This window comes from Amphiprion ocellaris, chromosome 18, assembly GCF_022539595.1.
Source record: "Amphiprion ocellaris isolate individual 3 ecotype Okinawa chromosome 18, ASM2253959v1, whole genome shotgun sequence".
Taxonomy (NCBI): Eukaryota; Metazoa; Chordata; class Actinopteri; family Pomacentridae; genus Amphiprion; species Amphiprion ocellaris.
This window is the reverse complement of record NC_072783.1, coordinates 29,799,856-29,827,773: the sequence shown is the minus strand read 5'-3', so window position 1 is coordinate 29,827,773 and position 27,918 is coordinate 29,799,856. Positions and strand designations below refer to the sequence as shown.

At 40.2% G+C, this 27,918-nt stretch overlaps 1 protein-coding gene across 4 annotated transcripts in view; it reads right to left on the bottom strand.

The window, feature by feature from the left end:
* The window catches only part of adkb (adenosine kinase b), a 112,478-nt gene that overhangs the window by 8,136 nt on the left and 76,424 nt on the right, over nt 1-27,918 (bottom strand). For 3 of the 4 annotated variants that reach the window (XM_023279553.3, XM_023279554.3, XM_035952541.2), the window contains 3 exons: nt 27,701-27,871; nt 9,239-9,274; nt 4,427-4,541 (listed from right to left, as the gene is read on the bottom strand). In XM_023279553.3, coding sequence (XP_023135321.1) covers nt 4,427-4,541; nt 9,239-9,274; nt 27,701-27,871 — 322 coding nt within the window. The other variant, XM_035952542.2, reaches the window with a different exon arrangement.

Below are 27,918 nucleotides of genomic sequence, written 5' to 3'. Positions count from 1 at the left end.
TCAATCTGTTTCCCTATCATAACCAGAATCTTTGTTCACAATTGAGTTATAAAAAAAGGGACATATGCCTGTAATTACTGTAACCACAGGCAAAAGATCATCGCCAACCAATATCCTCTCAAAGAGTCATGAAAGAAAACACTTCAACTTGAGATGCCAAGTAAAAAGTGGAGGTCTTTCTCACAGCACCGGCTGTTAATTGATTTTGTCTATAATGAAGTTTGCAACATAAACATTACGCTTTTTGAACAGACTATTAAGGTTTGTTCAAGCACAGCTTCAAATAATTCTGCAATGTTTAATTTACCTTTGGTGAAGATGACAAATCGCCTTGCTTTAACAACATAAAGACTAAAAGAAAGGAGCCTTATGCTTTGTATCCAGTATTTCTTTCTTTTTCTACTTCATGTGATTAACATGTATAGATCAGTTTTTTTCAAATTTGAAATCTGCGAGTCTCGCTCCCTGAAGGGCTCTAAAACTCGCAGAGGAGCCGAGTCAGGCTTTATCAAGTCCTTATCAGTGATTAGAGCGGCAACCCCTGCTGAATGATCGTTTATTAGATCTCCTCACTGTTAAGGTTCAAGGCACAATGATCTTAATTACTCCTAGAATGGATGTATAAGCAAAAGCCCAGTGTAGTTCAGCAGTGTCAGTGGCAGCTAAATAAAGGGCCATTTCCCCTGTTCCCACCTCTTAAAAGGCACGTTTGAAGTGGTGGTGTGATGAAAGGCTCCAAATGAAGGGCAGGGGAAAAAAAAGAACAATAACAAATTGACATCTCTTTTTGGAGAATTATACCACGGGGGAAGGCATTCTCCCATCCTTAATCACTATAAAATGGTTTAACATGACATGCAGAGGCTGGCAAATGATCAAATCCTGACAGGAGGACAAATTGCAAACAAAATGAGAGATCAAGTTTATTAGAGCGCCGCCTCTGGGAAATGAAAATCTTTAATTCTCTTTTTACATTGACATTTATTTGGCTGGCATGAATAGCGATGTTCACACTGCACGCGCGCGCGCGCGTGCACACACACACACACACACACACACACACACACACACACACACACACACACACACACACACACACACACACACACACACACACACACACACACACACTGATCCTCCTGCACCTACTACTGTAACTGCTCCACTGCAATGATAGCACAGTCAATGACATTTATCATGTTTGCCTTTGTAGATGACATCTGAAACACATTGTCTTTCATCCAGCCAGCATTCATCATGTATTTTATATAAAGTTCACAGCAGCGCACGGCTGTGTCTCCATGCAGGAGCAATGAGAGAAGCAGGCAGGAATTATCCATCACCTCCAGCACAATAGATGGATTCTTGTTCTTTCTAACTGTCGGGCTTCTCTTTAAAGATTTCGTTCCAAATTCTCAAGAAAGGAAATCTGCTTCCTAGTCTCCTTTGACTCAATTGATCAATTAAAATATGTGCTATTAATTAAGACAGAGCGATAACTCAGCATTATAATTTACTGACTTGAAGTGGAATCGTGTTAATCGTGTAAATACAGTCACATCACACTAATAATTTATGATGTTCTGTGAATACATAAATAACGTTGAGCAGGTCTTTGCAGCTTGAAGATTTTTGTGTGATGTTATGCACAAAAAGCTGCACACACCTAAATTCAGTCAATACAGTCTGTTAATAAAGCCACAAAAAGTGAAATGTGGAGCAGAACTCCGAAGTTATTAGCATTTGGACAGTGAAATGCCCAAAAAGTTGGAATCACAGTTATGTTCATTGTCAGTTTCCATCACTTATTTAAAACCCCATATACATAAGTAGCATATAAAGAAAAGGCTCCTTTCTGTTGGTGTGATTGTACTGTAAGTGTGAGCAGCAGCAGCCTCAAGATGAGTATTCCTGCACTGAGATACGCCTGTAGCACTGTTTTCCAAGGTGTGCATCATACACCTGGCCTTGGGTGTTAAATGACACAAAAGTAAACCATAGAGCTGGTAAATGTTTCATTTATAGGAGTGAAATGAGAGTGAATGACAGCTGAGTTTTTATATGTAATTTTGCATATATTAAGATATTGATATCATGAAAAATATTCTTATTTCCAGTGTGATATTTGGCACCATGGCAATTTATTATAAGGAAAATATCACAGCGATATTAATCAATAAATGATTTTAAAATATAACAATTAAACCTACATTAACCCTCTACATTAGACTTGCTGGCATGGAAAGGCAAGTTCTAATTTTTAAATTACTCAAAATGATGCTAGACAAAATATAAAGCATTTCCTTTGATCAGACTTTTTGGAAGAAACAAAAATTCTGTGCTCCTTACACAACTAGAAAGTCACCAGTGGCTCAGTTGTTACCAACAATCACATGATAAAAAGTCTGTGCTTACAGACAACACACAGGTAAAAAGTCCAGAAACAAATTAAACATGTAAGTAGTAAAACATCTACAAAATGTTGTGCATGTCGATTACAAGAAATCAAAGTAATTTAACTTTCCTGTTTCTTTTTTAATGATTTATGGTCTTATAATGTTGTTATGCATAAGAGACATGTTTGACTTCTGACTATATCTAAGCACTATGCATGTGCTGTTTCCACAGTAGTGCAAGACTTAATATACATATAATAATAATTTAAATGAAATCTAAATTAGCTTAAGTTTTAGCCACTACAGGATGGCAGAAAGAAGAAGAAGAAGCAGAAGAAGCTATAAACCCAACATTAATATATTATTGCCATATAAAGTTTTAATGGCTAATGTGCCACATAATATCGACCTAAATTCTTTTAGCTCGGTTTTTGGTCTCCACCTTTCTCTGTCTGCTTATTAGTACCAGACAGGTAGTTCACTGTGACTTTTCTGAGCTTTATCACTGAGAACACTCCCTAAAAGGTTGTAGACAATACGGAAGGAAAAAATTTGCATGCTTCAAAACCAATGCAATGAGTTCGGAGCTTAACCAATACTGGATTTCTAGGGTTGATGCCAAAACTGGCTTTTAGAGTAAAAAAATCCAATAATAATATATTAGTAGTTATTTTTTCTATATACGTATGAAATGTATAAGTATGTATAAGTAATATAAATAATATTGAGGGGGCAAAATAATCTAGTTGTTTATTAACTGTCCAGTAGTGCATTTCAAAAACTAGTTGGCACCTTACTGTGAAAATGCAACTTACTGCACCAGTGTCTGCTCCACTGTGATACCTACGCTGCTACATGTGCTACAGACAGTGCTAACAGTACTGTAAACACTGGAGTTAGAGCTGCTCTGCTGTGCAAATGACACCTTTTCTAATCCAGTTCGAAGCTTCTGTAGAGCTGAGAATAACTGCAGAGTCAGGTGTAGTAGTTAATTAATCAGTTGTTGATATAAAAATATCGATTACAGCTGCTTCAACCTTTATTATACCAAGAAATGGTGGTCATAAATGGCAACACTGTTTACAGACAATTAACAAAACAAAAAACAAAACAAAAAAAGCTACAGACGAGACAAATAATTACCGACTGATTAACAATGCCATCAATGACACAATGTACTGCATGTCAGCTCAAACACTGCTACCAGCCGTATGAAATTGAGGACATTGGACACATGTGAAGACAGTGTCCTGCAGTGCTAACAGTCCTGCTGTAGCAGAGCTTCTCTGCAGTCCCCAGTGATGAGTGATATGTTGGAGTCTTTACCTGAGGCCATCTCTCCCCATGCACGACTAGTCTGAAGTGAACTGCAAGGGCAATGAGGAGAGACACCCTGTGGCTCCAAACAAAGGCAAAGGCTCCCAGCAGTAATCGGAAACTATCGTCTCTGCTCACACTGCTTAAACCTGCAACCCCTGCTCAGTTATGATGACACTGCCTTTTAATGTCACACTAAAAAATATGCCCTGTATCAAAGGAAATTGGATTGATTTGAGGGCCAGCTCTGTCAACCTCTCCCCAAGGTCACTCTGCCAGCGTTTTGCAAAAAAAAGAAGAAAAAAAAAAAGAAAAAGGGCAGGATGTAAGAGTTGAAGCATTAAAAATTGCTGAGGACTGGCCTGGAGTCTGTCCAAGACAAAGTTAGAAGTACTTCACAAATCAATGCCTGCTCTCTGCATCCCCCACACTTCTTTTATGCTCTGAAATGACAGAATGTAGTGCAAGCATTCTTTTTTTTTTTTTTTTTTACATCTGGTGTCAATATTGGAGCTTAACTTCAAAGAAATTACTGATAGCATTCTGCTCTCTTCAGTCAGCGATCTAGCATCTATTTAAGGCTGCGTTCTGCAGTTTTGAGATATGAGGTTTAAGTGAAGGGTAAAAATGTCCAAAAGGGGCCAAAGTTGGGATGCCTGGAGTGGGAAATATGTGTAGATAAGCAGACAAAGTGAAAGCAAAACTGGTCCTACCGACAGTTGCGACGGCGTCGTCCTTGCCCTGGGTGAAGACCACCACTCGCTGCCTCTTTGTGTTCTCCTTGGGGAGGTTTTGGGTCTTCTTTGCAATCTCTGCAATGTCATCTGTCTGTAAAAACAGCGGATCAACCGGGTGAATATGAATACAACATGAAGAGCAATTTCTGAGGAGTTAATCAAAGATCACAAGTGTGACTGAGAGAGGTCAGATTTTTCCGATCCTGGCAGACAGATCAAATGATAATGAAACCAGATGGGCCATGAAACCGTTTCGAAATAGATCAATAGGAGTGCTCAATGATGCTTCCATGCAGTTACAGGAAAAGCTGCAAAATATTAGAATGTCATATTCCCTAAGTGAGATGAAAATAAGCGTGTGAAGATACGCTGTTGTCAGATAAAGCTACTTTTGCGAGCTGAAGGGATAGGTGGTGCGTGTACTGTATCATTCTCTTCCTGAAACAGGCCATCTCTGCTCAGCATCTGCACAGAATGGATATTCTCGCCTGGAGACGACAGAACTCTCCGGAGTGCTTGCCTTTGATCATGAGAGGGATAAAAAAAACCCACACCTGTCAGTGCTACTTTATTATTAACTCATCATGATGTACTATGAGCAGGTAGAATGTCTTTATCGCCCGTCTCGCAGTGGGGTGGACTGCTTTTCGGTAATACAGCACACTGAGGAGCTAGCATTAGGGATCGCAGACGCCTCTAGCATCTGTATCAAAGCTAACACTTGAGCACCTTCAGGGTGAGCAAATACTGTGATTATGGGAGTAATCAGAGAGATAGGCTCCAGCCCACTACCACCAGCCACACTGGCTCACTCAAACCAATGAGCTTTTACACCTCTAAATGCTTCCCAAATGTCCTTTAATCAGCCCTGAGAGGTCCGGGGAGACCCAGGGCCGAGGAAAAATGGGTGTAACACTCTAAGTAAGTGCTAATGGTGAGGTTAATACAGAGGCTGTTAGCAGGCGATGGCGAAAAAGAAAAAAAAAGGAGCAATTTGTCACTGTGACTGGATGTAACCACAAGCACTCCTCCAGACACTGAATGCAAAAACCACACCAGGCTTCGGCACATTGTCACCCTCAGGTTTTATGTTCGCTGACATAAAAACGGCGCTCTACTCAGGTTTAGGAGCTAAAAGGTTCTAAGGGCCAGAGGTGGGAGGGTAAGCATCATGGCTGTTGAGCAGGGCACACACACAAATGCAAGTGTTCACACACATATAGGCAACTTTCTCCTGTTTTTTTATTCTCCTCGCAGAAACACTTACCTGACAACTTCCTAGGGCAAAACGATGCAGAAAAATAACGTTCAGCATGAGTGCAAGACAAATGAATTGACAAATGATATGATCAATTTGGTTTTACTACTGACAAATGGCAATATTTACGATCGTGAGGCAATTGATCAGACATAAATCAACAAAGCGTGTAATATGAAAGCTTTACAAGGGTGTTAAATTGTGTTTCTGTGCTGAAGCCAGTGAGAAACTGATCGTCTCCACTGCAGGCTGCTTGAGGAACACTGCAAGAGAGAGATTCAATTAGAGCTGTGATGCAGGCAGTGCTTTGAGCATTTAAAGGAAACAGATCACAAACAGGCGACTATGTTCAGATCTGCTGATTGCTCTTTTGGAGAGGACAAGCTTCTTTTTTGTGTTTATACTGAAGACATTTTTCTGTCTTTTTTGTCAGTCAGTCAGAATGTGATGATGACTGTTTTAGAGTGTATTAAAAGCACATCATGCAGTGCTTTGGGGTCAGAAATTGACCACATGCAATTATAGTTTCCCTCAAAAAGGCCACACTGGTCAATTAACTGGACTTTTACTGAACTTAAATTAACCTCACTGGCCTTGAAAGAATCAAAATGCACACAGACACACTTCTGTTCACTGAGTTTGTACAGCAGTTATTACTTGTGGCTGCTGTTGGATGTTTAGTAGAACCAGTATTTAGTTTTTCTTTAAGAGAAAATTGATGATATAATAGGAATAAATTACAATTAATTATTATGATAAAAAATTCAATGTCAAAATTAATGTTTCAATATAGAGATGTTATGAAAAAGAGTTAATCTTGTTTGAACAAATGTCAGTTTTTATTTGGCTTCATGTAATGCTTACCAGCGGAGCACACTTCACTGCATTTAATGAATGATGAATGAATTATTTATGAATTTGATTTGGAGAGAAAGGAAATTTCTTACAGTATAGAGTTTTCTCGGCTGACACAACAGGTGCTTGTATATGACACCAGAGACCATCTGAATCATCCCCATCACAATTGTGCAAATGCCCTCTGCTGATGAAGGCCATGGCGTTTGACGTTTAAAGTCCCTGAATAATTCAAATAAGTGGACCTTGTGCTATGAATCTTTTGTCAAATACATGTTGAAACTCAGTAATTAATGCTGAAGCTCACGAATCTGATTATTGTTCAGAATTTTACATACGTGTGACATACAAAGCATATATAGAATAATTTACACTAACGTTCAAAAGTTTGGGGTCACTTAGAAATTTCTGAAATAAAAGCAGTTGTTTTCAGTGAAGATAACACTAAATTAATTATAAATCCAGTGTAGACATTGTTAATGTGGTAAATGACTATTGTAGCTGGAAACAGCTGATTTTTAATGGAATATCTCCATAGAGGTACAGAGGAACATTTCCAGCAACCATCACTCCTGTGTTCTAATCCTACATTGTGTTAGCTAATGGTGTTGAAAGGCTAATTGATGATTAGAAAACCCTTGTGCAGTTATGTAAACACATGGATAAAAGTGGGAGTTTTACTGGAAAACATGGAATTGTCTGGGTGACCCCAAACTTTTGAACAGTAGTGTATTTATCAACTTTCTGAAACCTAAAGTCTGCTAATGGGGTGCTGTCTTTTTTAAAAAGTCATCATTTTCAAATATTGAAAGCTAACAACAGTAAAAACAGAAAGAAGTGTTGGATTTTAAACTTTTCCAGAGTCCATGAATTACTCATCCTTTCTGTTGTCAAACTGAACTCAAAAAACTAAATGGCTCATTTAAAAATTCACAAAAGATTCAGCAAAAAACCAAACAAAACAAAAATGCTTTTTATCAGTACAAAAGGAAGACATCTGTGATTCTGCTGTAACCAACAGTAATGTAACAACAATGGAAACAGATAAAAAATGTAAATAGTAAAATATCTACAGTCTCTACAGCCACCATTTTTTCATGTCTTGGTAAAATATCTGAGCAGTTTGAAACACGTACACATACTTTTGATTTTTCTTTTTGTTTTTAATAAGTTAGGGCATCATAACTGTACAATACTGTACAAAGGACATTTTTGAGTTCTCTGTATTTCTAGTAATGGTTGTGCTGTTTCCATAGAGGTGCAGGACTTTATTTGCAGTGAAAAATGAGCCCACAGTAAGTAAAAATGTGACAGGAGCAAATAAAATGCCTAGAAATTGCTTGGAGCTCAGAGGGTTAAGCTGCATACTCTACGACGTACTCATAAATGCATTGTGTATGCATGAACAACAATTTTACTAGTGTAAGAACGTATGCTATTTCCTGCTTTAATCAAAATTCTCGAGGCTACCGTCTACTGTGCTTTTTTTTTTTTTTTTTTTTTAAGATTTTTCAGTGTAAATGTGAAATATGGGGCCCAGCTTGTTCAAGGAAAGTGAAATTGTCATCAGAAAGTGACAAGAGAGAGAGAAAAGAGACAACTGTGAAGAAAACATCTTTGAACTACAACCATCTAGAAATGCAGCAAGTACAGTACACACCACTGATGTTATCTGAGAAATCACATTCATCCAATGCAATTTCGTAGAGTGTTCTGCCAAATCAGGTTGACATGGAAAATGTCAAAGAATTGTAACTACTAGGAGAGTCTTCACTTTGCCCTTTGTGTTTTTTTTTCATGTGAGGCCCCTCCATTACCACTCGCACCCCCCCTCCTCCCTACGCCTCCCGCCTTCATCCCTTCTCCTCTCTTAAACCTGTCACTGCCATCAGGATTGCATTTCTATTCTAGTCACGTTGATCACACCGTTAGTGATTCTGGATGACAATTATTCACACAGAGCAGAGCCATATTCAAGGCAGCACTACCTCTGAAAGAGAGAAGGCACTTAAAATACCTGAGCCCATGTGAAAAAAAACTCGCACACCGGCTATTTGTGTTTTTTGATTTTGCATTTAAATAGCAATGCAAGAAATATGCAAAATACGTGGAAAGAAAATAGACTAAGGGAACATTCATTTCACACTTAAGAGGCAGCCCCCCTTGAAAACACACACAGTGTACATTCTATGCAGGTAACAAGCACTGTAATCTTCATTTCCATAATCTAAAACCACAGGTGGCTGTAATTTGGTTATTAAAAGACTACAGTGTGTTTCAGTGTGGCGTAATGCTATAGCAGTGAAGAGAAGACATACAGTATCATCCCTGAGTGCAATGAAGATAATGAGGAGGCTTTTTAACCAGGCAACCTGATGAGCCCCGAGCCTGCAGGGAAAGGCTTGAAACCATGCCCAACTTCTCAGCTTCCCAAGAGGCTTTTCAAAATTCAATAAATAACATCTGTAGGCGATGTTGGGTGCAGACCTAGCAGAGTGCGTCATAACAGAGAGCTGGCTGAACAAAGAAACCATGACGACTGCCAGGTTTCCATAGCAACTGCTGCAAGGCCTGGAGAGTATAATAGCACATCAATCACTGTCCAAAAAGAACTTCATTATCAGCAAAAATAAACCTTTAGGATCTTTTTAGTGTGCAATTGCTGGTCAACTCACCTCAAAGCCCAGCTCTTTGGCAAATGTGGCCGCCTCCTAGAAGAGATAAAACACACACACACACACACACACACACACACACACACACACACACACACACACACACACACACACACACACACACACACACACAAATGAGCAGTTAATTACAGAGTCACAAACAGAGCACAATGTCGCACTCCAGACGTGAGGTAAAGACATCTCGCTTCTCCCGCTCCTCACATGTGCGGCCGTGTCACTTGAGAATCAGTAACCTGAGTTCGTATTGCTCTGCCAACCCCTGATTTAATAGGCACATAGCCCACCCATTTAAACTATTGCCCGACATCATCTCATCTTACCACAGCAGCATGAGATAACACCACGTCAGCCTCCAGCCTTGAAACCACCACTGAAACCACCAATATGAGCTGGTATGTGGGAATCCCCAACACTGCAGGCATTCGGCATGTTGCTTTAGTCTGTGAACAGGTGCACTTTACACACCCATACCAATGTTTATACAAGTTATACGGTATCTCGTAAATCGTATAAACTTTACACTGACGCTGAACTTTTTTCAAATATTTGTGCTGCACTTTTAGATTTTTGAGATAAATATTTTCCAATCGTGTCAGGCAGGAATTGTTTTCAATTCATTACCATATGGTATGATACGGTTAAGTCTCTTGAGGGATTTTGTCCAAATTCATGCTGCATATTTAGCACTATTTGTATGTAGTTCTGTTCCATGCAAACCTTGTTTTTCTTACAATAACAAAATCTAAAATGCTAGAAACCTATCAGCAGACTCTTGAAACTTGGTGAGGTAGTGTATTTCAGCATTTTCTAACCTAGGCATCACCACAAAAGACAGGAGAAGCATCCCTTAATCAGCACCAACATTAAAACCACTGACAGGTAAAACGGAGAACTTTGAACATCTCAGTGGAAAACTATGGCAGCAGCATGGTAGCAGCTTCCAACAGAAGGATAATATACTTCACTATGACTCAAAAACTGCCTAGGAACAGGTTGAGGAATGCAACAAAGGTGTTGAATGGGCCTCCAAACTCCAAAGTTTGACCTGTTTTGGTCTCACAAGGACATTCTTCACAACCGCAGGATTTAATTAGAGGTTGACCGACACAGTTTTTTGAGGGTTGGTTACTAATTTTTACTAATCAAGGAGACAGGTATTTGGAGTCAATATGTATTTACAGTTAAAGTGGAAATCTTAGCATGTAAATTTCAAATAGCACAAACTCCAACACAAAAATCCACTGAAATTACTTAATTTATGTATTCTTTAGATATATTTAATTAAAACTGGACTTTTCAAGATTCACCCTTTAGTGTTGATTGACTATCACTAGGGACGACTAACCAATCAGATGGTGCTGTGGTTGGGCCATTACTCACAGAGTGGTGAAAGAAGTGGCTGAGCTAAAGTAATTTACTTATGAAGACAAACAAACAAATGATACAGAAAAGTTGTTGAATATCAGATCTGATAATTGTTTTAATTCTGTGCCGGATCGGTGTATACTTCTGTTAAACAAAAATAACGCTTTTTCTTTGGGATTTTTTTTAAGTCTGTCTCCAATAACAAAATAAACCACATGGTGATCATTGTTATGACAACTCTGACAAGTTTTAAAAGTTATTTAATTCTCATTCACAACTGGAAAGAAGGAAAATATAAAACTATATAAAAGTGGAAAATTATCACCAAAAATGTTTTGTTGTTATTATTGTTATTTTCCTTTAATACATAAAATATTAGAAATCAGTTGGTGACAAGAAAAACCCATAAAAAATCACTACACGATGTATTAGCAAAAATGTTCAAGCTGCAAATTGTCCTTTTATATTGTGCAGAGATGAATGGAAAACAATGGATGCTAACCAATGCCTGGAGTGGCAAGAAAATATAAAAATACAAAAACAAAAGTCTGGATTTTCAGCAAAATACCTCAAAAATGCAACCACATGGTGCTCACAGCATTTGCAGAGTGCTTAGCCGTGATGTCCAACAAGTGATTTGTAATAAATAGGCCATGGCATGATTCTTTAACTGATGACAGAAGCTGTTGCTTGTCAGTTCAGAACGATGGCACAGATTGTAACAGACAACCTTGTGCACTAAATTCACTTTTGCCCCCAGACGGGGCAATAAGTTGATGCTATGATTCTAAATAATCCAATTATCTGCAGGAGGAGGGCTGGTGTTTGCCTGACCTTGGGGAGAGGTTGACAACCTGGTCCTCAAACAGAAGGGGAGGAGATGACATGAAACAATAAGGTTACTGGTCCCTGGAGGAAAGCCTCATGGCTCTCTGCCTTGGATCAACATCACAGCACCAGCAATATGTCAATTCATCACCCCACCCCACCCGCACACACACCCACACAGGCCAGACAATTAGCCGTTGCAGTCAAGAAGCAGTTTTATAATCACTAAAGATAGACTAGTCTTCTCTTTTAACCCCCGCTTTGCCTTTTCAATCTAACGAGGGCTTAGGTCTCACATTTGTTTTCCTTTATTTACAACCACATATTGACTTTTCTCCTCAGAAACGTTCCATCACCGACGAGCACGAGGCATCTCACAGGGACACGAGCAGCTTGGAAAATGTCTAGTCAAAACAGTGATATTTCATATCAAAGCATTTAAAAGAGACACATGAATGAAGGCTGAAACAACGCTGGTGCTGCTGAGCGGCACATGCCTCTACCTCAGCCTCTGCTCTCTCCAGTTAGTAGCTATAATATTAGCGAGAAAAGCCTTTCAGGAGAGTGTGGGTGTCAAGAAGAAAAGATAATTAAAGCAATGTCTATGAGCCACATGTGTACAGTGTAATCCCTTTCAGGAATTTATTAATTTCTGTGAGTTGTGCTGAATGCCAGCATCAAAAATATTTTGTACTATAAGCTCAGCTTAACTGAATATATTGCTACGATAAATATTGTAAGGTGGCAAGTATGCAATTACCGAGACTACACAAGCAAGCCAATAACACTGAAAGGATAGGCAATTAAAGGCACTATTCCTTAAAGGGCTTACAGCATTAATATTCAAAAATCTTCTGTTTCATGCTGTGTATGTTTCACGTTTGACGTGTGCCGTTTTGGTATGTTGTGCTAGACGGTTTCCAAATGACGGCCCATGTGCTTCTACAGCTGTTGCAACAATGACAAGTGCTTCGAGTGACATCTGGGCAAAATCCTCTTGTGCTCAAAGAAGCATCTCGTTTGTTCGGAGATTGCTGTGATTGCATGCTCGCCTTTGATGATCTGCTCCAAGTCTGATTCCAAAAGAGAGAGGACTGCTGCAGATTTTGGGGCCTGTAAGTTCTCCTCCTTCTCGTCTTCGGGCAAACAAGGTAAAAGATAACAAGGCGGGCTGAGTGCATGAGCCCTCTGCAGCCATAGTTAGTATAAAGCTATCAGAATGTGTGAGATGTTGCTGCTGTCAGAGGCTTAAACAGTCAAAGGGATATTTTTAGAGAGCTTAAGCTAATAATCCAGAGCCCAGTCAGGGGGGCGGGTGTCTACAATTTCTTGCCAAGCAAAATGAAAGAGGAAATACACACTTCATGCAAAGGGCAGTTTTCAAAGCTGAACACTTTGTGTTCCTTGACACTAAAAGTGACAGGAGCCTAGCGGGTCTGCTTTGGAGACATTCTGTGCAGGAACAGTTTATTGGATATTATCCACAAAGTACTGCATAGACAGTTTTCTTCCTTTAAACAATAACTGGTGTTTTTTTGGCCTCTTGGGGGCAGTAAACAAGCTATAAACACAAAAGTATACACAATTGTTTTTGCAGACCAGGTACACAATTACACATCCAATCTGCATGCCAACACATTAAAATAAATAAATAAATAAATAAATAAAAAAATAAAATTTTTATTTATATATATATATATATATATATATATATATATATATATATATATATATATATATATATATATATATATATATATATATATATATATATATATATATATATGTATATTCACTCTCCTTTTAGCTCCATTTTTGGTCTCTACCAACTCCAGATGGAAGTGTCTGACTGTTTAGCCACTAGATGCTCCATTATGTTCAGTAGTAAGACTCAAAATGCATTGTTTGGTACAGAGAAAGTAGGGTGCAGCGGGTTTTTTGTGTTCTTTCACTAAAAACAGGTGCCTGCTTTGGCTAAAAACAGCACCGTGTGAGCTGTGATAGTAAACTTATAAAATAAAGTTCCGCAGTGGAGAACCAGAAGAAGAAAAAATTTATATAGCCCCCTACAGCTGAAGGGAACCACAGTCATTTTCTGTGGTTTCGCCACTACAAAAGCGACCTTTGATGTACAAGTAGTCTAGAAGGCAATATGTTAATATAATAATATTATATGCTTGAAATATTTAAGGCTAATAAACAAAACATAACCAACATAATAATAAAAAAAACAACCCTGTTGTTAATTTACACCGTGTTGCTAAAATCAAGGAACACTAAGATTATCATCTAGAAAACTGCATGTTTGCTCTTAATGCACCACTGTACACACCCAAAAGAGCCCAAATTGACAACACGTAGGTAAGTCCTTGGCTTTCAGGATGAAATATTCTTAGTAACAAACTAAAGCAAGCATTTAGAGTTTTTTTTCCTGCTCTGTGTAACAAGTTGTTGAGCATATGTCACAGCAGGAGAGTGAGAAAAAAATCCAATTTCAGTGTTTCCCAAAGAATCTAAATCAAAGAGCAAACCTCAGTGCTAAGGTTAATAAAAGTTGATAAGCTGAAAAGCGTAACTCCCCCAGGCCATTCAGAAAATAAGCATTTGCTTGACCGTGTTAGCCCAAGCTGATGCAGAGGCAGAAATTGAATTGTATTTGACATTTTGCAGAGAGGGGCACAATACTGAGGAGGGTATAGCCCTGACAAGTTATTTACAACAACACCCCTGTTTTCTTCTTCCTTTCTGGGCATTTCAATAACAGCTCATTTCAAAGACATCTGAGTTTTAAGCAAGTGTTTTAGGGGGAAACTGATTTCTACTATTGTTGAAAGTGTGCCTTTGAAACTGTGCAAACTAGAGCAGAGCAAACTGATCGGTTGGAAATGACAAATCACTTACTGTAGAAACCTTTTAAAGTAAACCGAGCATGTCTGGATCATGGCATAACACAGAATTCAGCCAATTATCACTACTTACAGATATATATAACAATGGCAAATGACATGTTTTCCTCATTCCCAGCATGTAAGCGTGAGACATCACTGAGGCGAGTCAGACAGCTTTCATAAATGCCCAGTAAAAACAACATCTGGCATTCAACTCAAGTGTTTCCAGCCAGATTACTACAGCATACATTACAGGGTGGTGGGTGGAGTATGAATAACTAATCAAGGCGACAGCATCGGAGGGGATTGTCGGCGCCCTTGACGTGGCCTCAGGGTCACAAACACGACTCGTCCTGGATGTCGGGACGTCAGAATCAGCACGAGTCCAGGTGCTGCTGAACAGGAAGCTGTCACCTCAAAGATATGTGGGCTGATAACAACCGCAGGTGATTATTAATATGATCATGCAAGCTGATAGCACCTCACTCATGCTGGGTGGAAGGAAGGCGGCCGCCTGCTACTGTGCAGGACAGATTAGGGGGAATAAATCACCTGCACCGAGCCCTCCTGGAGCTCCCAGGAGAATGCAGCAATCCTGCTCAAGCATGACATGCCACAAACATGAGGGTAAACACACACAGCAACAACACACTCCAGAGAGGCAGGAGTCGCTTTTACTGCCTCTGGGAATTTACTCAGCAACAGCTGATGGTATTTCACTTTGGGTTTTACTGAGCCATTAAGTGGCATGTTTCATCTCCACCAAGTTATTTTCTTACACCCGGGTACGATCGCACGGGTTTAATCCTGAAGTACGTTTTAGTGTTAGCGGCAGATTTACATCTGCAACACAGCCAGTTTAGTCAGTTTCCATACTAGAACTCCCAAACGTATTACTTTCAACAGTTTTCTTATCAGCTTAATTCTAATGTCTGGAAGAAAAAATGTGCAAAGGAAAAAATAAAAACACCTGTTAACAACTTGGGATTTTTAAGAAATAACTTTTTTCCTCATCTACTTTATAAAACTCCGTCCACTGTTCACCAGATGTTGCACTGCTATGAGAGAACATTTACATTTGCATTACCTTCTGTAGTGCATAAAATGCTATTAATTTCCAGCTTCTGTCAAATCTCTCTGCTCCCCTCAGGCTGTGTTCATTATTTAATGCACTGCTGCAAACTGCAATGTCACTTCTGCTTAGAAACACAGGTGTCCTGATTCCATATTTTGTGTCCACTAACAATCTGCTGATCTGATTTTAATTTACTATATATTTAAGCGCTTTAAGACCATCCACATGACAGTATGTCTATGTTACAACTGAGTATGTTTGATGGCTGAACAGCTCTGCTTAAGAAAACGCAGCACAGAGAATATTTCCCGACAATATTTGTACAGTGTCGCATTGCATTTTGTTCAGCAGGCTTTTCTGTTGTGAGAGGTGTGTTTGCGTGGATGTGCTGCAGTAGGATTTTGACAAACTCTCTACATCTAAAGCTACTTCAGTTGTTTTCAGAGCTGTGCAGCTACAGCACTTTAACCTCATCCTACCTCAAGAATAAGCTGCTGTAAGAACCAACGCTCACAGTAAAAAAAATAACTTATTAGTTACCTTAAATAGCCTTTTAATGCCCTATTCCTTCTCAAAACATCTGAAAATTACGTTGTACTGTGTGATAGTTTAAATTAGGGCCCATTGCAAACACTAACTCAACATATAGTTCCATCTAATATAACTGCATAGACAGAATTGGGTGCTTTTGATTCATTTTAACTAATTAAAAGAGAAATGGTATAAATCAGCAATATGAAATCATTAGGAACAAATTGACAGACCAAGCTATAAAAAATTGGAATCTTAGACTGAAGTAATGGTGATATATGATAAAAAAAATAGATCTGGGGTCTGCAAGGACTCCAGTTGGTTGATTAACGTTAAGGAGAGAAGCTGCAGAGAGAAAACTATCTATGTATATATGTGTATGTATATAGGTAGAAAGGTATAAGCATAACATAAAAATGTGCATTAAACTAAGAAAATAAAAATGTAAGTATACAGTGTAATAAATAGTAATGAGTGATAATTGTGTTATTGCACAGAAAATCAGTTATTGCACATTACTGAATGTCAACTCAAGAAGTGAATATTAGTGAACTGCTCGCAGTTTAATTAAGCTTCACATAAACTACCAGTCAAACGTTTGGACACACCTTCTCATTTAATGACTATTTACACTGCTACACAATTCCATATGTGTTCATTCATAGTTTTGAAGCCTTCAGTGAGAATCTACAATGAAAATAGTCATGAGAATAAAGAAAAACCATTAAATGAGAAGGTGTGTCCAAACTTTTGACTGGTAGTGCAGATGTGATTAAAACCACCACATTGACAACATTGGTTTCTTGTTCATTCAGACTTTGGAGAATTAATTTGACAACTGATTATAAATATTTGACTTCACACAATAGTGAGAAGTTTCGCTATTTAACAACACGGGATATGCAACATCCTCAGCGTTTCTGGTGCTAAATTACACCAAGTCATGTGATAGTACCTGCAAATAAAACTGGCTTCTGAATAAGAGGGAAAAAAGAAATAAATATGATTCTGTTGAGATTTGAGCAAACTTAAAAGCAAGTGCAAGTTTGACCTCTGCTTTCATGTGACCAACATCCACATTGCCTATGCCTGCCAGTCCATTATGCACCTCTAGCAACAGTCTGTGCTCCCGTCTATCTCAGTCTGCCTGCAAGGCCAGCAGAAAGGTCTCATAGCGAGCCCACAGGGACGCCAGCAGCACCTACAGCACAGGTCCAGAGGTTAAACAATCGGAAACATGTGCAGTACATAAATATCTTCGCTGATAGCAATCTCAGCATGGCAAAGCAAGGTTTGCATAAGGGGCTGAGAACGGAGGATGTAACCTCAGATAGAGCGGGAGGACCAGACAGGCATTCAGTCAGTCTATTGGGGCTAATGGAAGCCGTGGCAGCGGCAGTAGCAGCTTTGTGCTGGGGGGAGTTAGTTATCAGCCTGATGGCCTTATCAGCACCGAGGGCCTCTATCACACATCTCACCTCTGGGCTCTAACAAGGGGTCAACACACAACGTCAGACTACCAGAAACTGGCTATCTCTCAAGGAAGTGGATGAAGCAGTGGATGAACTGGTTTGCTCAACAAGCGGAGCTAATGCAGCAGCTTTTAACTCATAACTCTCACTGCGCTCAGATTTACAGCTGATTTCTCCTCTTTTGTCCTCTCTATCACTCAGATTTCTCTGTGCTGGATCATCAGCCGCCCTGGCACTTTTCTCTTTCTCTCTCTTTTGCTTTTTCCTCTGGCTGTCGGTTCCTTATTCCAGATGTTTTGGATCTGGATCTTTGTCCTGCATAATTCTCAGCCTTTTCTTTTGTCTCTCTCTCCTGTGTGTTCATGTTTGTCCATTTCTCCCTCTGAGTATTTGTTTCCTTTCCCTCAGATGTGTGTTTGTGTACTTGAGTTCTGCATCTTATTTATATGCTTGTCTCATATCCTACCTGTCTGGTGGTCGTTTGTTAATGCCAATTGTCCATACTGTACATTTATGCTGATCTATTCTGGATTCACGTATTTCTTCAAAAAGACCCAAAAAAGACCTCTAATTTGTGATATAGAGCTTTTAATTAATCCCTGATTACTTCTGCAACTGAACTGTTGACCCCCCTTACAGCAATCTTGACTCAGTAGATTTTATTTCTCTTCAAACTTTGACTCCGAAGTCAGAAAGTTAGCAAATGAAATTAGGGCCCTTAAACTTATCCAGATAACTTACTTAGGAAAATATGACTTGTTAACTCAACTCAAAACTCTGTTTGTTCTCAAGTGAAGCCTAACTTTTACTGCAGTAAGTTTTATTGATCGTCTGGAAGTTTGTGTGGTCAAGGTCCACCTGATTGAATTTTTTAGGAACCAGAATTTCCACAGTTACAGGTTTGCCGATTCTTACAGTGAGCAATGGAACTGCAATCTTGATTCTTGCTCTTTGGGGCACATATTCAAGGTCAATACTTCAATTTATCTTACAATTTAAGTGATAGAAATAATGTGTGAGGAACTGTTTAGCATTCCTAGAGTTTAAGTTGCCCAGAAGCCCTCTAGTTATAAATCGGCTGCTGAAGGCCTTGAAAAGTTATTTTCTTAATCAGTGATTAGATCCTACATAAACACACCATCTCAGGTTTTATGAATTCTAACAGTACTGGGTCATTCCGTGAGAGATTAATGCTTTTGTTGTGTTTTTCCTTTCAGCCTCTCTCTGCTTTAAAATTTGGAATAAAAAAGGTGATGTGTGGGTTTTCTATGCAGCTCATAGAGTGCAGCAATATAAGAATCTGACAAGTTGTTTGCTTCTGAAGCAAGTGAATCAAATCAGATCAAAACACACCAGTATATGAAAAAGATTTGGTTACCTATTGAGTTTTAATTAGTATTGTTTTGTATCTTTGTGGACCTTTTTTCTAACTTTGACTGCGGTTTATGTGATCACAAATACTATGTAATGGAGAACTGCTATTTAACCTTCTGAACCATAAACCCGCTGGCAGGTCGGCAAGGCATATTATTTTCCAACAAAAATCGACAAAATTGCACCATTTCTCAGTGCCAGAATCTGGAAAAACAGAAGAAAAAGGTGATTTTCAACTTTCAGACCTTGTACTACTCATCCACTGGAAAACTAAACCTATTCTGAGTTTGTGGTATTTCATCAAAATCACTTTATTTGGCATGTCTCTTTTAACTTCTTTCAAAAAATAAAACACTAACTCTAACCAGATTCTGCGAAAAACAAAAAAAAATCTACAATCCTTGGCACAACCACGAAGCCATTAGTGACTCAACTGTGACTGACAATCATATGTCCAACATTCAGGGGCTTTTCAGCTGAACTGCAGGCAGTGTTTACACACAGCAGACAGGAGACAAGTATGACAACTAAATAAAATGATTTTTAAGGATTCATGGCATTGTAACAGTGCCATAATGCACAAAAGACATTTTTAATTTCTTTGTACTTGTAGTCATGGTTGTGCTGTTTCCACTGGGGTGCAGGACTGTACATTGCAAAAAAAAAAAGAGCAAACAGTGAATAAAAATGTGACAGGTCAGTTCCCACTTTTTGCATGCTGTTATTCTCTTTGTTATGAATACGTGTATGCTATTTGATAGTTTTGAATCTGTTTTACTCTGTCTAAACTTTGCTTCAAATAATAGTGATTGTAATTATAAAATCATTTTTCACTCTGGATCAACAAATCTGTTTTTGTTGAAAGTACTTTTCAGAAACTTTTGATGGGGTTGAGGCCCTACTGCCTTGCAGTCCATCAGTTTCTAGCAGCTTATTATCCAGTAAATTCAACAGACATTTGGTTGCAGGCACCGCAGACAAAGGTCAAGAAAGCAAACAGCTTTTTTCTGCAGTGAACTGTTGAGAACAGTGACCATACCCTCCTGTGTATAATAAACATGTGAGCATTTGGCCTGCTCTATTTACCTCCTAATGAGAAACAAAGATCTGCTCTGGAGGGACTCGCATGCCTCAGACAATGAAAAACCCAGGGAGGAAAAAAAGCTTTCAAAATAATTCAAACCATTTGTGTGCACAGGGGACATGAGAGCTTTGCCTGAATAAATTGGCCACACTAAACTTGAGACGGCGTTCAATGTGTTATCTGTTGATGTGGCACAACATGGCTATTTGCCAGATGAAAATCTGCATGGAAGTTGGGGGTCCTTCAAGCAGGAGGCTACATCACTTCACATGTATGCACAGACTAACATGTGTGTTGCAAAATAGCCACATGGCTCTTCCAGAAGAAAATAGTTGGCAAACCATGATAAATTAGAGAGAAAATAATCATTTTATTCAGTTAAGTAGAAGCAGTGACATTTCTAAAAATAGCTTATATGTTTTCATTTTCCATGTGACAACAAATTAATTCAGTATTATGAGGGGTAGATTATGCTTGTTGATTGCGTCTTTGTCACTTTCTTATCCAGAATTTTTAAACCAAAGGAGAATAGGGGAGTCCTCCAAATGACACTGGAAAACATGACTGTATAGTCTGGACAGTGGGAATACAATCATGTGTAGACAAAGGCCAGTCCTCCCGCCAACTCTGTGCGGATAAGAGGATTGGAGATGGGGGAAAAGCAACCAGCCAAACTCCAAGCAGTCATGATTTTGGGAGGAGGACAGACATCAGGACTGTAAGGGTATCTGGAAAGCCTGCCGGTGTTCAAACTTCAGCGAGTCCCTCCAGCAACAAGCTAATATCCAGCACTCTCTCCCGCTGTGACAGAAATATACTGGCCTCAGCGCCAGCAGAACGTGGGCACTATTGATCTGCTCCCAGCGCAATATCTCCTCTTACATCCATAATTATTCCCCTTCAGAGGACTCCACCGTGTGCCCTGGCTGCCCGACCGGCTGGCTTTCTATCTGCCTCCTTGTTAAAGATGCTCTATGGTCTCACATTTCACATTGCACTGCCAGCGACCCCCCTCTCTTAACCCCGGCATTTTCGAATATTTCATGGTTCAATCCCGGGGTTGTGGAAGGCGGCTTCGGCACGGCACAATTACAGTGGTTAGTCGGACTCCTCTGGTGGAGCCATGCTGGCTCTCAAAGTACCATGACTCGCAAACAGACAGCCAGGAAAAACAGAGGAATGTCAGAGAGACCATTCTTCTTCTGCACTGAGTCGTCTCTCTGCCTGTATATGCACAGAAAATGACTGATGGGTTAATTGTAGCGACACTTTATGTGAGTCAGTAAAAGTAGTTTTCCAACCTTTTTGGCTGTGATCCGTTTTAAACAGAAATAAAAACACAATCTTCCTCTTACAAATGAAAAGTTCAATTCATGGGTAGTAAAAGAAACCTTTTCCACTTTAACCTCATTTAGGCAGTAGCTTATGGTGGCTAATGTTACAGCGAACCTACTATATTACATGCTAGTTTTTGCTAATTGTGCAACCGTCTACTCTCAATTATTTTATTACTATTTCAAAAGTTTAATGATGAAAAGAATCCAGAAGTCAGTTTTTCCTTGCTGGTGGCATGGATGACTAGAGGCAGTTGAGCTGCCAAATGATGCTGTATTTCTATGTTTCCCAAATAGTAGACTCAAAAGGGGACCGCTGATTGATTTTGAGTGAATCCAGACATTGACAGTTAATTTGGCCAAAAGAAAACTTTTAAAAGTAATGGATTTTCAGTAAAGCGGCTTTTCAAGTAGTGTTTAAAAGTTGGTTGCAAACCCCAATTGCACGTCTTTCCTACATCATCTTTTCTGCTTCTTATTCCATTGGTTTTTAAGCTCCAACTCCGCGTTTGTCATTTTAGTTTGTATTCCATTTGAACAGCAATTTTCCAGTTGGGGATTTAACCTCGAAAAACTCAAGTTATTACTCACCCCTCCCTGCAACTTCAGCACACCAGCTCACCTGCTCAAACACTGTAATGCTATTCTACCCTACAAAATGGTAATTTTTAATATTGGAATAATTTAGCCATCCATCTTTGACCCAGAAACCAATGAAAGTTGACAGGATTCTCTTGTTCCATTGGTTTGTTGTGTATGAGACCCAAGAAGTTTGAATCCATGTTTTTGAGACGATCGTTGATTGGTCATTGATGCGCGGCAGTTTCAAGAATGAAATACTCAGCCATGGCGTGTTTTGCTCATGATATGTCTTCCAAGATATGAAAAACACCACATGGACATGTTATCAAGGTAAAAATAAATATGTATACATATCAAATTAAAGAGCAACATTCTGGTTAGCCTTATCTTCTGACCACAGGAAGGTCTAGGACTTGGCCAAACGGCAAGTCTACATGTTGACTGTAACCTGATCAAGACCAGTGAGGAAACACTGATGGAATCAAAACAAAGGATTCAAGAAAATCCTGGAAATTCAACATTAGCAAAATTTGCATAATCTTAGTGTAAAGTCTAGTATGTTTAATGGGATTCGTTGCCACCAGTTGCATATGAGAGTAGTGAGGAAAAAGTCAGAAAATCATCCATTTAAAATCATCTTGCATCTTGAGGGGCTGTGATCACAGGCTTGGAAACCACTTATCTAGCAGTCAAAGAAAAACTAGAAATAGATAAAAGAGCAAAAATAAAAACAAGGCAGCTTTTGCATTTAGCAGCTAATGTGGCTATGACTCATCATACAACTCACTGACTGTACGTCACACTGAAGGTCAATGTACTCTGGCGCTGAACGGAAGGCATGTGACTCATCACAGAAATAGCACATTCAATTAAAATTCAGTTGTGAAAGACACAAAGGAGAGCAGCAGCTAATACTTCATGTCTCTTCCTCCAATGACACATTGTGATTGTTCCGCTTCGCCGGCTTTAGAGATGGTTCTGTGTTCATCCTCCCAGCTGGCCTGTGGGGCCTTGTGAATAAACACATAGAGGTTAATGTCTCATGTTCTTCGCCGTTCTCTGCAGACAGCTCTGACAGGAGGAGAGAGAGAAGAGCCTAAAAGGAAAGCTGTTTCAGTAATACGCTAATCTGGCTCTTGCATCTCTTTGTTTTAGGCAGTGAGACGGGATATTTTCCCCAAGCTACCGTTGAGAAGCACATCTCGAGTCCGCTGTGGGTGAGCTGTCAAGGGGAAATTCTTTCTCCTATTCTTTTTTTTTTTTTGCGAGAACACCCCTCATACCCTCAGGGGTCTTTAGTGAACTTGCCATCACCCACACATACTGACAGCGGAGAGCACGTATTTCCACAGCCCCGCACACGTCACTGAGGCGATAAACAGCCATGGGCCTCGCCACAGAGATAAGGCTTCCAAGCAGTCTATCAAACAAACAAAGCCAGATGACGAATCTGGAGAGATGTTAAGAAATGACGCCATATTGCCCATGTATCTCCTCCACCTGCCTTTTTTTTCCCATCCACACAAACACACAGACACACACATATATACACACATATATACACTTGTACACCCACTTCAGCCTGTCCTGGAAAAATCATTAGAGCCCCCACCACCCGACACACACAGACACACACAAATACACACACTGCATGCAGATGGAGGAAAAATAGGGCTGAGAGCCAAAAGGCCTGAGGGGCTTTTCATGACAATAACCTTCTGTAGAGCTGCTTGTATCCCTCCACCTAGATCACGGAGAGGTGCTGAGGGATGGATGGGAAAATAAGCAAGATAACCATAGAAAATATTAGGCGAGGAACATTCACACAAAGTACAGAGAAGGAAGAAATCCGTGTCATTTTGCTCTCATGGCCTGGAGAGATGGGAGGCTAAATGCTCTTTTAAAACAGCTTGAACATTGAAATGATGATGGCTCCTTTTGCCTCAGCAAAGCACATTAATACATAGCCGAATGCCATTTCCACTTTTGGTAAATGGCTCACCTATTGAGTATTCAATTACAATGGCTGTCTCTCGTTTTGGAAGACGGGGCTGGGACCCACATAAATAAGCTCCCTCTGAGTGAGGAGCTGCAGAACGCATTGGACAGCAATGGAAGGCATGTGGAGCTCCTGTATGGGGGTGGTATATAATGTTAATGGCAGAGGAGTGAGGAGGTTGTTGGGTATTAGCTGTAGGGCAAAAAAACTAAGCTCCTCATCTGCAGTACCATTTTTATTAAGGGACCATGTTTTTTAAACCATTTGCACAGATAAAAGAAAAAAAGGCCAAGCACATGAAATGATCTAAATTGAGAAAGCCGTGAATCCTGGCTTAAAAAAACATCAGTCAGGATGATTAATTCAGTCTTGATTAATCGTTCCATTTGTCTATGATATGTCTAAAATTCCACAATACAAATCCGCCAGTAATGATCCAATCCTTTCCCCCCCATTGTGTGGTTTATCTCTTATGCTCAAATAGCAAAAGCAAATTGTGGCTAATTTTATCGGCGAATCCACTGGCATGTGGTTTTTCCAGCGGTAATGATTCCCTCATTCGGGCCTAATTAACTGCGGCCATTAAATGGAGGGAAATGTAATGCCCTGGGTTCCATGTCAGGTAGTCAGAGGAGGACAGCACAGGAGGACTCAATTAGGCCTGTGCTGTTCCCAGGTTATCACACGACATGTTTGCCAATTAAGTGAAGTAGCGTCTGATGTCTATGTGCCTCCGTCGGCTCCATCTCAGAGGCCCTGGCAACGCAGAAACCGGCCCATACTCCCACCCCACCCCCCCACCAGCGAAGGAACAGACACTACACTATGCCCCAAAAAGGCAGTAATTACAGGATGGATGGGAGACTGTTATATAAGCACGAGGCTGCCGATAGGCCAGGCAGGGCCTGCTGATGCCAGGTTTCAAACAAGTACCAGCAGGATCGAGTTATAGCAGAATTACCCAGGGTAGACTCAGAAACACAGACGCATTTCAACATCAGACGCAAGCAAAAGCACGAGAAGAAACAGAGGCTATTGACATTTTTTGAAGTCTGCAGCGTTGCACGACAGTTTCGGAATTTCAAATGATCAAAAGGGAATTGTGATCCGGCTGAAATAAGTTCCCAGTCATGACAAATAAATGCAGCACTTGATTTTTTGAAAAGCTATCTTGCTCAAATTTATTATTAGTCACTTTCAAAACACGAGATCTTACAGCTGCTTTAAACATATTTCCCCAAGTGAGGGTAGCTCTGTATCGTGACTCAGAAAGTGTGGGAGAGGAAGGCAGAGACAGGCAGACACATTAGCCTTCCCTTATGGCACATTCTGCAAGGCTATAGGAGTCAGTCTGCATGATCCTGACTGTCACTGACTTGTTATGAAAGCATGAGGCTGAGGCTTATCCATCACGTTGGGGGGTGGAAGTTGGGGTGAGAGGACGGCCAGGGGGGGCTGCAGAGGGGTGCAGGGTGCTGGAGGGGGCGAGCGTAGGCGAGGCGGCCCTGTTGCCTGTCAGTCACCATGCACCACTGCATGACCGCCAACCTTGTCTGGCTTGTGCACAATGGGAGGTCTGGGGCTTGACTGTATGAGCAGTCATTCCCCGCTCCCTCCTCCCAGCAGCTAACATGGGGGGAAGGCCAAAAGGAGTCAAAACACTCTGGACAGGCATTAGTCCTATACAGAACCTCGCAAACCTCACTGCTTGAGGCAGCTGATCAGTGAATATCTGCTCTGTTTTGCGCCGAAGCTCTTCTTTGGGCGTTCTTAGCCGGGTTCAGCTCCTCAGAGCAAGCCCTGACAGAGTCTCCAGAAGATAATCTCCTTCAACAAACATGCATTGCAATTATCCAGAGTCATTAAACGGTAATGACTGAAGGTGTGAGCAAACTTCTTAAGCAAACAGTTACAGTGCCACCCACCTGAAAATACATAACGCTTGCAAAATGTACGCCGTGGCTAAGAAGACAGAATCGTTCCTCACAGCAATTAGGGAGCAAGAGAGAGAGAGAGGTGCATATGTAAAAGGGAGGTCTTATGTTGGGAGCGGAAAGAAAAGGGGAAAAAGCTGAAGTCAGCAACGGCAATAAATCCTCGAATGCTGAGCAGTTTCTTCCAGCTCTGTCCTGGTCTGTGGACCCCATCTCTAACCTGAAGACAGACCTCTGTTTAGTAGCTTTAGCAGTGGGGAGGCGAGTTCAGTCCAGCGAGCATAAACTCCCCTCTTTCCCCCCCGAAGGTGCAGTTTGTCCAGGTGGTGCCTCAGAGTTAAGCTCATCCGGCCTGTTAGCGGATACTTCGCAGCAGCAGCACCACAGCCTGTGACCACAGCTTGACCTCCAACCAGCCGCTCACTTCCACAAAGCCGAGAAAAATCAATAGATCAACCGGCATGAAATGGTGACGTGATTGAGATGAATGATTACTGGGCTAATTTCTATTCATCTCTTTATGGGGCAGTGATAAGTGAGAACTTTAATGGATACTGAGAAGAACAATGAGTGGAATGAAACCGTGGACACAGCACTTTGATTTAGCTTTAAACAAGGAGAGAGGATATAGTGTTAAGTTACTATATAAAGCAGTCGGAGAGCATAAACTACTGCCAAGTATGCACAATCCTTTGAATTTACATCGGTAATAGAAAATATTCAAAAGTATTTAATCGGTGCCCTGTGACCCTGTGAAGGATAAGTGGGTAGAGCTGATAGCTAATGGATGGATTTAATCTGTATTTAGTCTTGGGTTCTGCATCATGTGCACTTTTAAATCTGACTGGCTGGCCATGGAGTCATGGTCACTTTATTTCATTTGCAACCTCTGTTGTTCCACCTTTGGCTGTTTAGGTGTTATTTCAGTTTTGCTGACATCAGCCTCGATCCTCCATTTTTATTACATTTCTTTTAAAAAGTAAATGAGCATGCAGTTTAGTTGTAGAATAGAATTTTAGCAACAAAGCTCTGATGTAGTTGCATAATGCTGACTGTGTTTGCCATCTAAGACTAGTGTGTTAGTATGGCACCACTAAGGGACTGACGACAGCTGTGTCAGTGTCGTTTCAATGGCATATTTTTAAGCTCTAGTGGCAAAATTCGGAAAAACTACTGTAACTTTGCAAAGAAAAGGGGTGGGTTTTGATTTTTTTGAAAACCAGTTAGCAAACACATCAACATGGAAACACCATTTTGGAATAAGTTCTGGTTTAGGAAACATTTAATTTCCAGGACTAATCAGCTGTTTCCGTTTCATTCATGGTGTTGGCCCCAACACAGCATAAAACATGGTCAATACCAGCTGACGTGAAAGAATAACTACAACCTGTCCAATTGACAACAATTTCTGAAGAACTGTCTCTATTATCCCTCCTGTAGTTGTGGCCTTAGTGTTCCTTGATTTTTCTTCTTCAATTTATTTTTTGTAACAACTTCTACTTCTGCTACTCTGTTTATTACAGCCTATACCTGCTGTAACCTACACCAGCCACATTTTGACAACAGTACAAGCCTTACTCGCAATTTTCCTTTGTGAAAATTAGATAAATATATGGGTATTGCTAATCCTAGTGCAACTCCAGTGGCATGGCTATTCAAATGTCAAATTATGTTAAACTAGAAATGGGCGTTGCTTAAACTGATTTGCTATCAACAAAGAAATTTGGAAGAAAATACATGCAACTTACTTTTCTGAGATAAAACACAAAGCGCTCACTTAATCACTACACCGTGGCGCAAAAATCGTTCCCCTGTTTCTTGGTTCATGGCTCACCATTCAACCAAGACGGATTTTGAGATATCTCAAATTCTAAAAATAAAACAACACACCCTCCTTTGCATAGACAAATATAAGCAGACACACATAAACACGTCTTAATCTGAACAATGTGAGCACACGTTTCGTTTCACTCACCGTCTCATTGCCAAACAAGATGTCCACGTAGGGCATAACCTTCATCAAGGGCTCTTTAAAGAACTGGCTGATGAACGGCGCCGACAGGTTCATGCAGAAGATTTTGTTCTTATCTGAAGCGTGTTTTGCCACCTTAAGGATCGACTCCGGGGACACAGTCAGGAAAAACCCCTGAAACAGAAGTCAGAAGACAATAATGATAACCACTATGCTGTCAG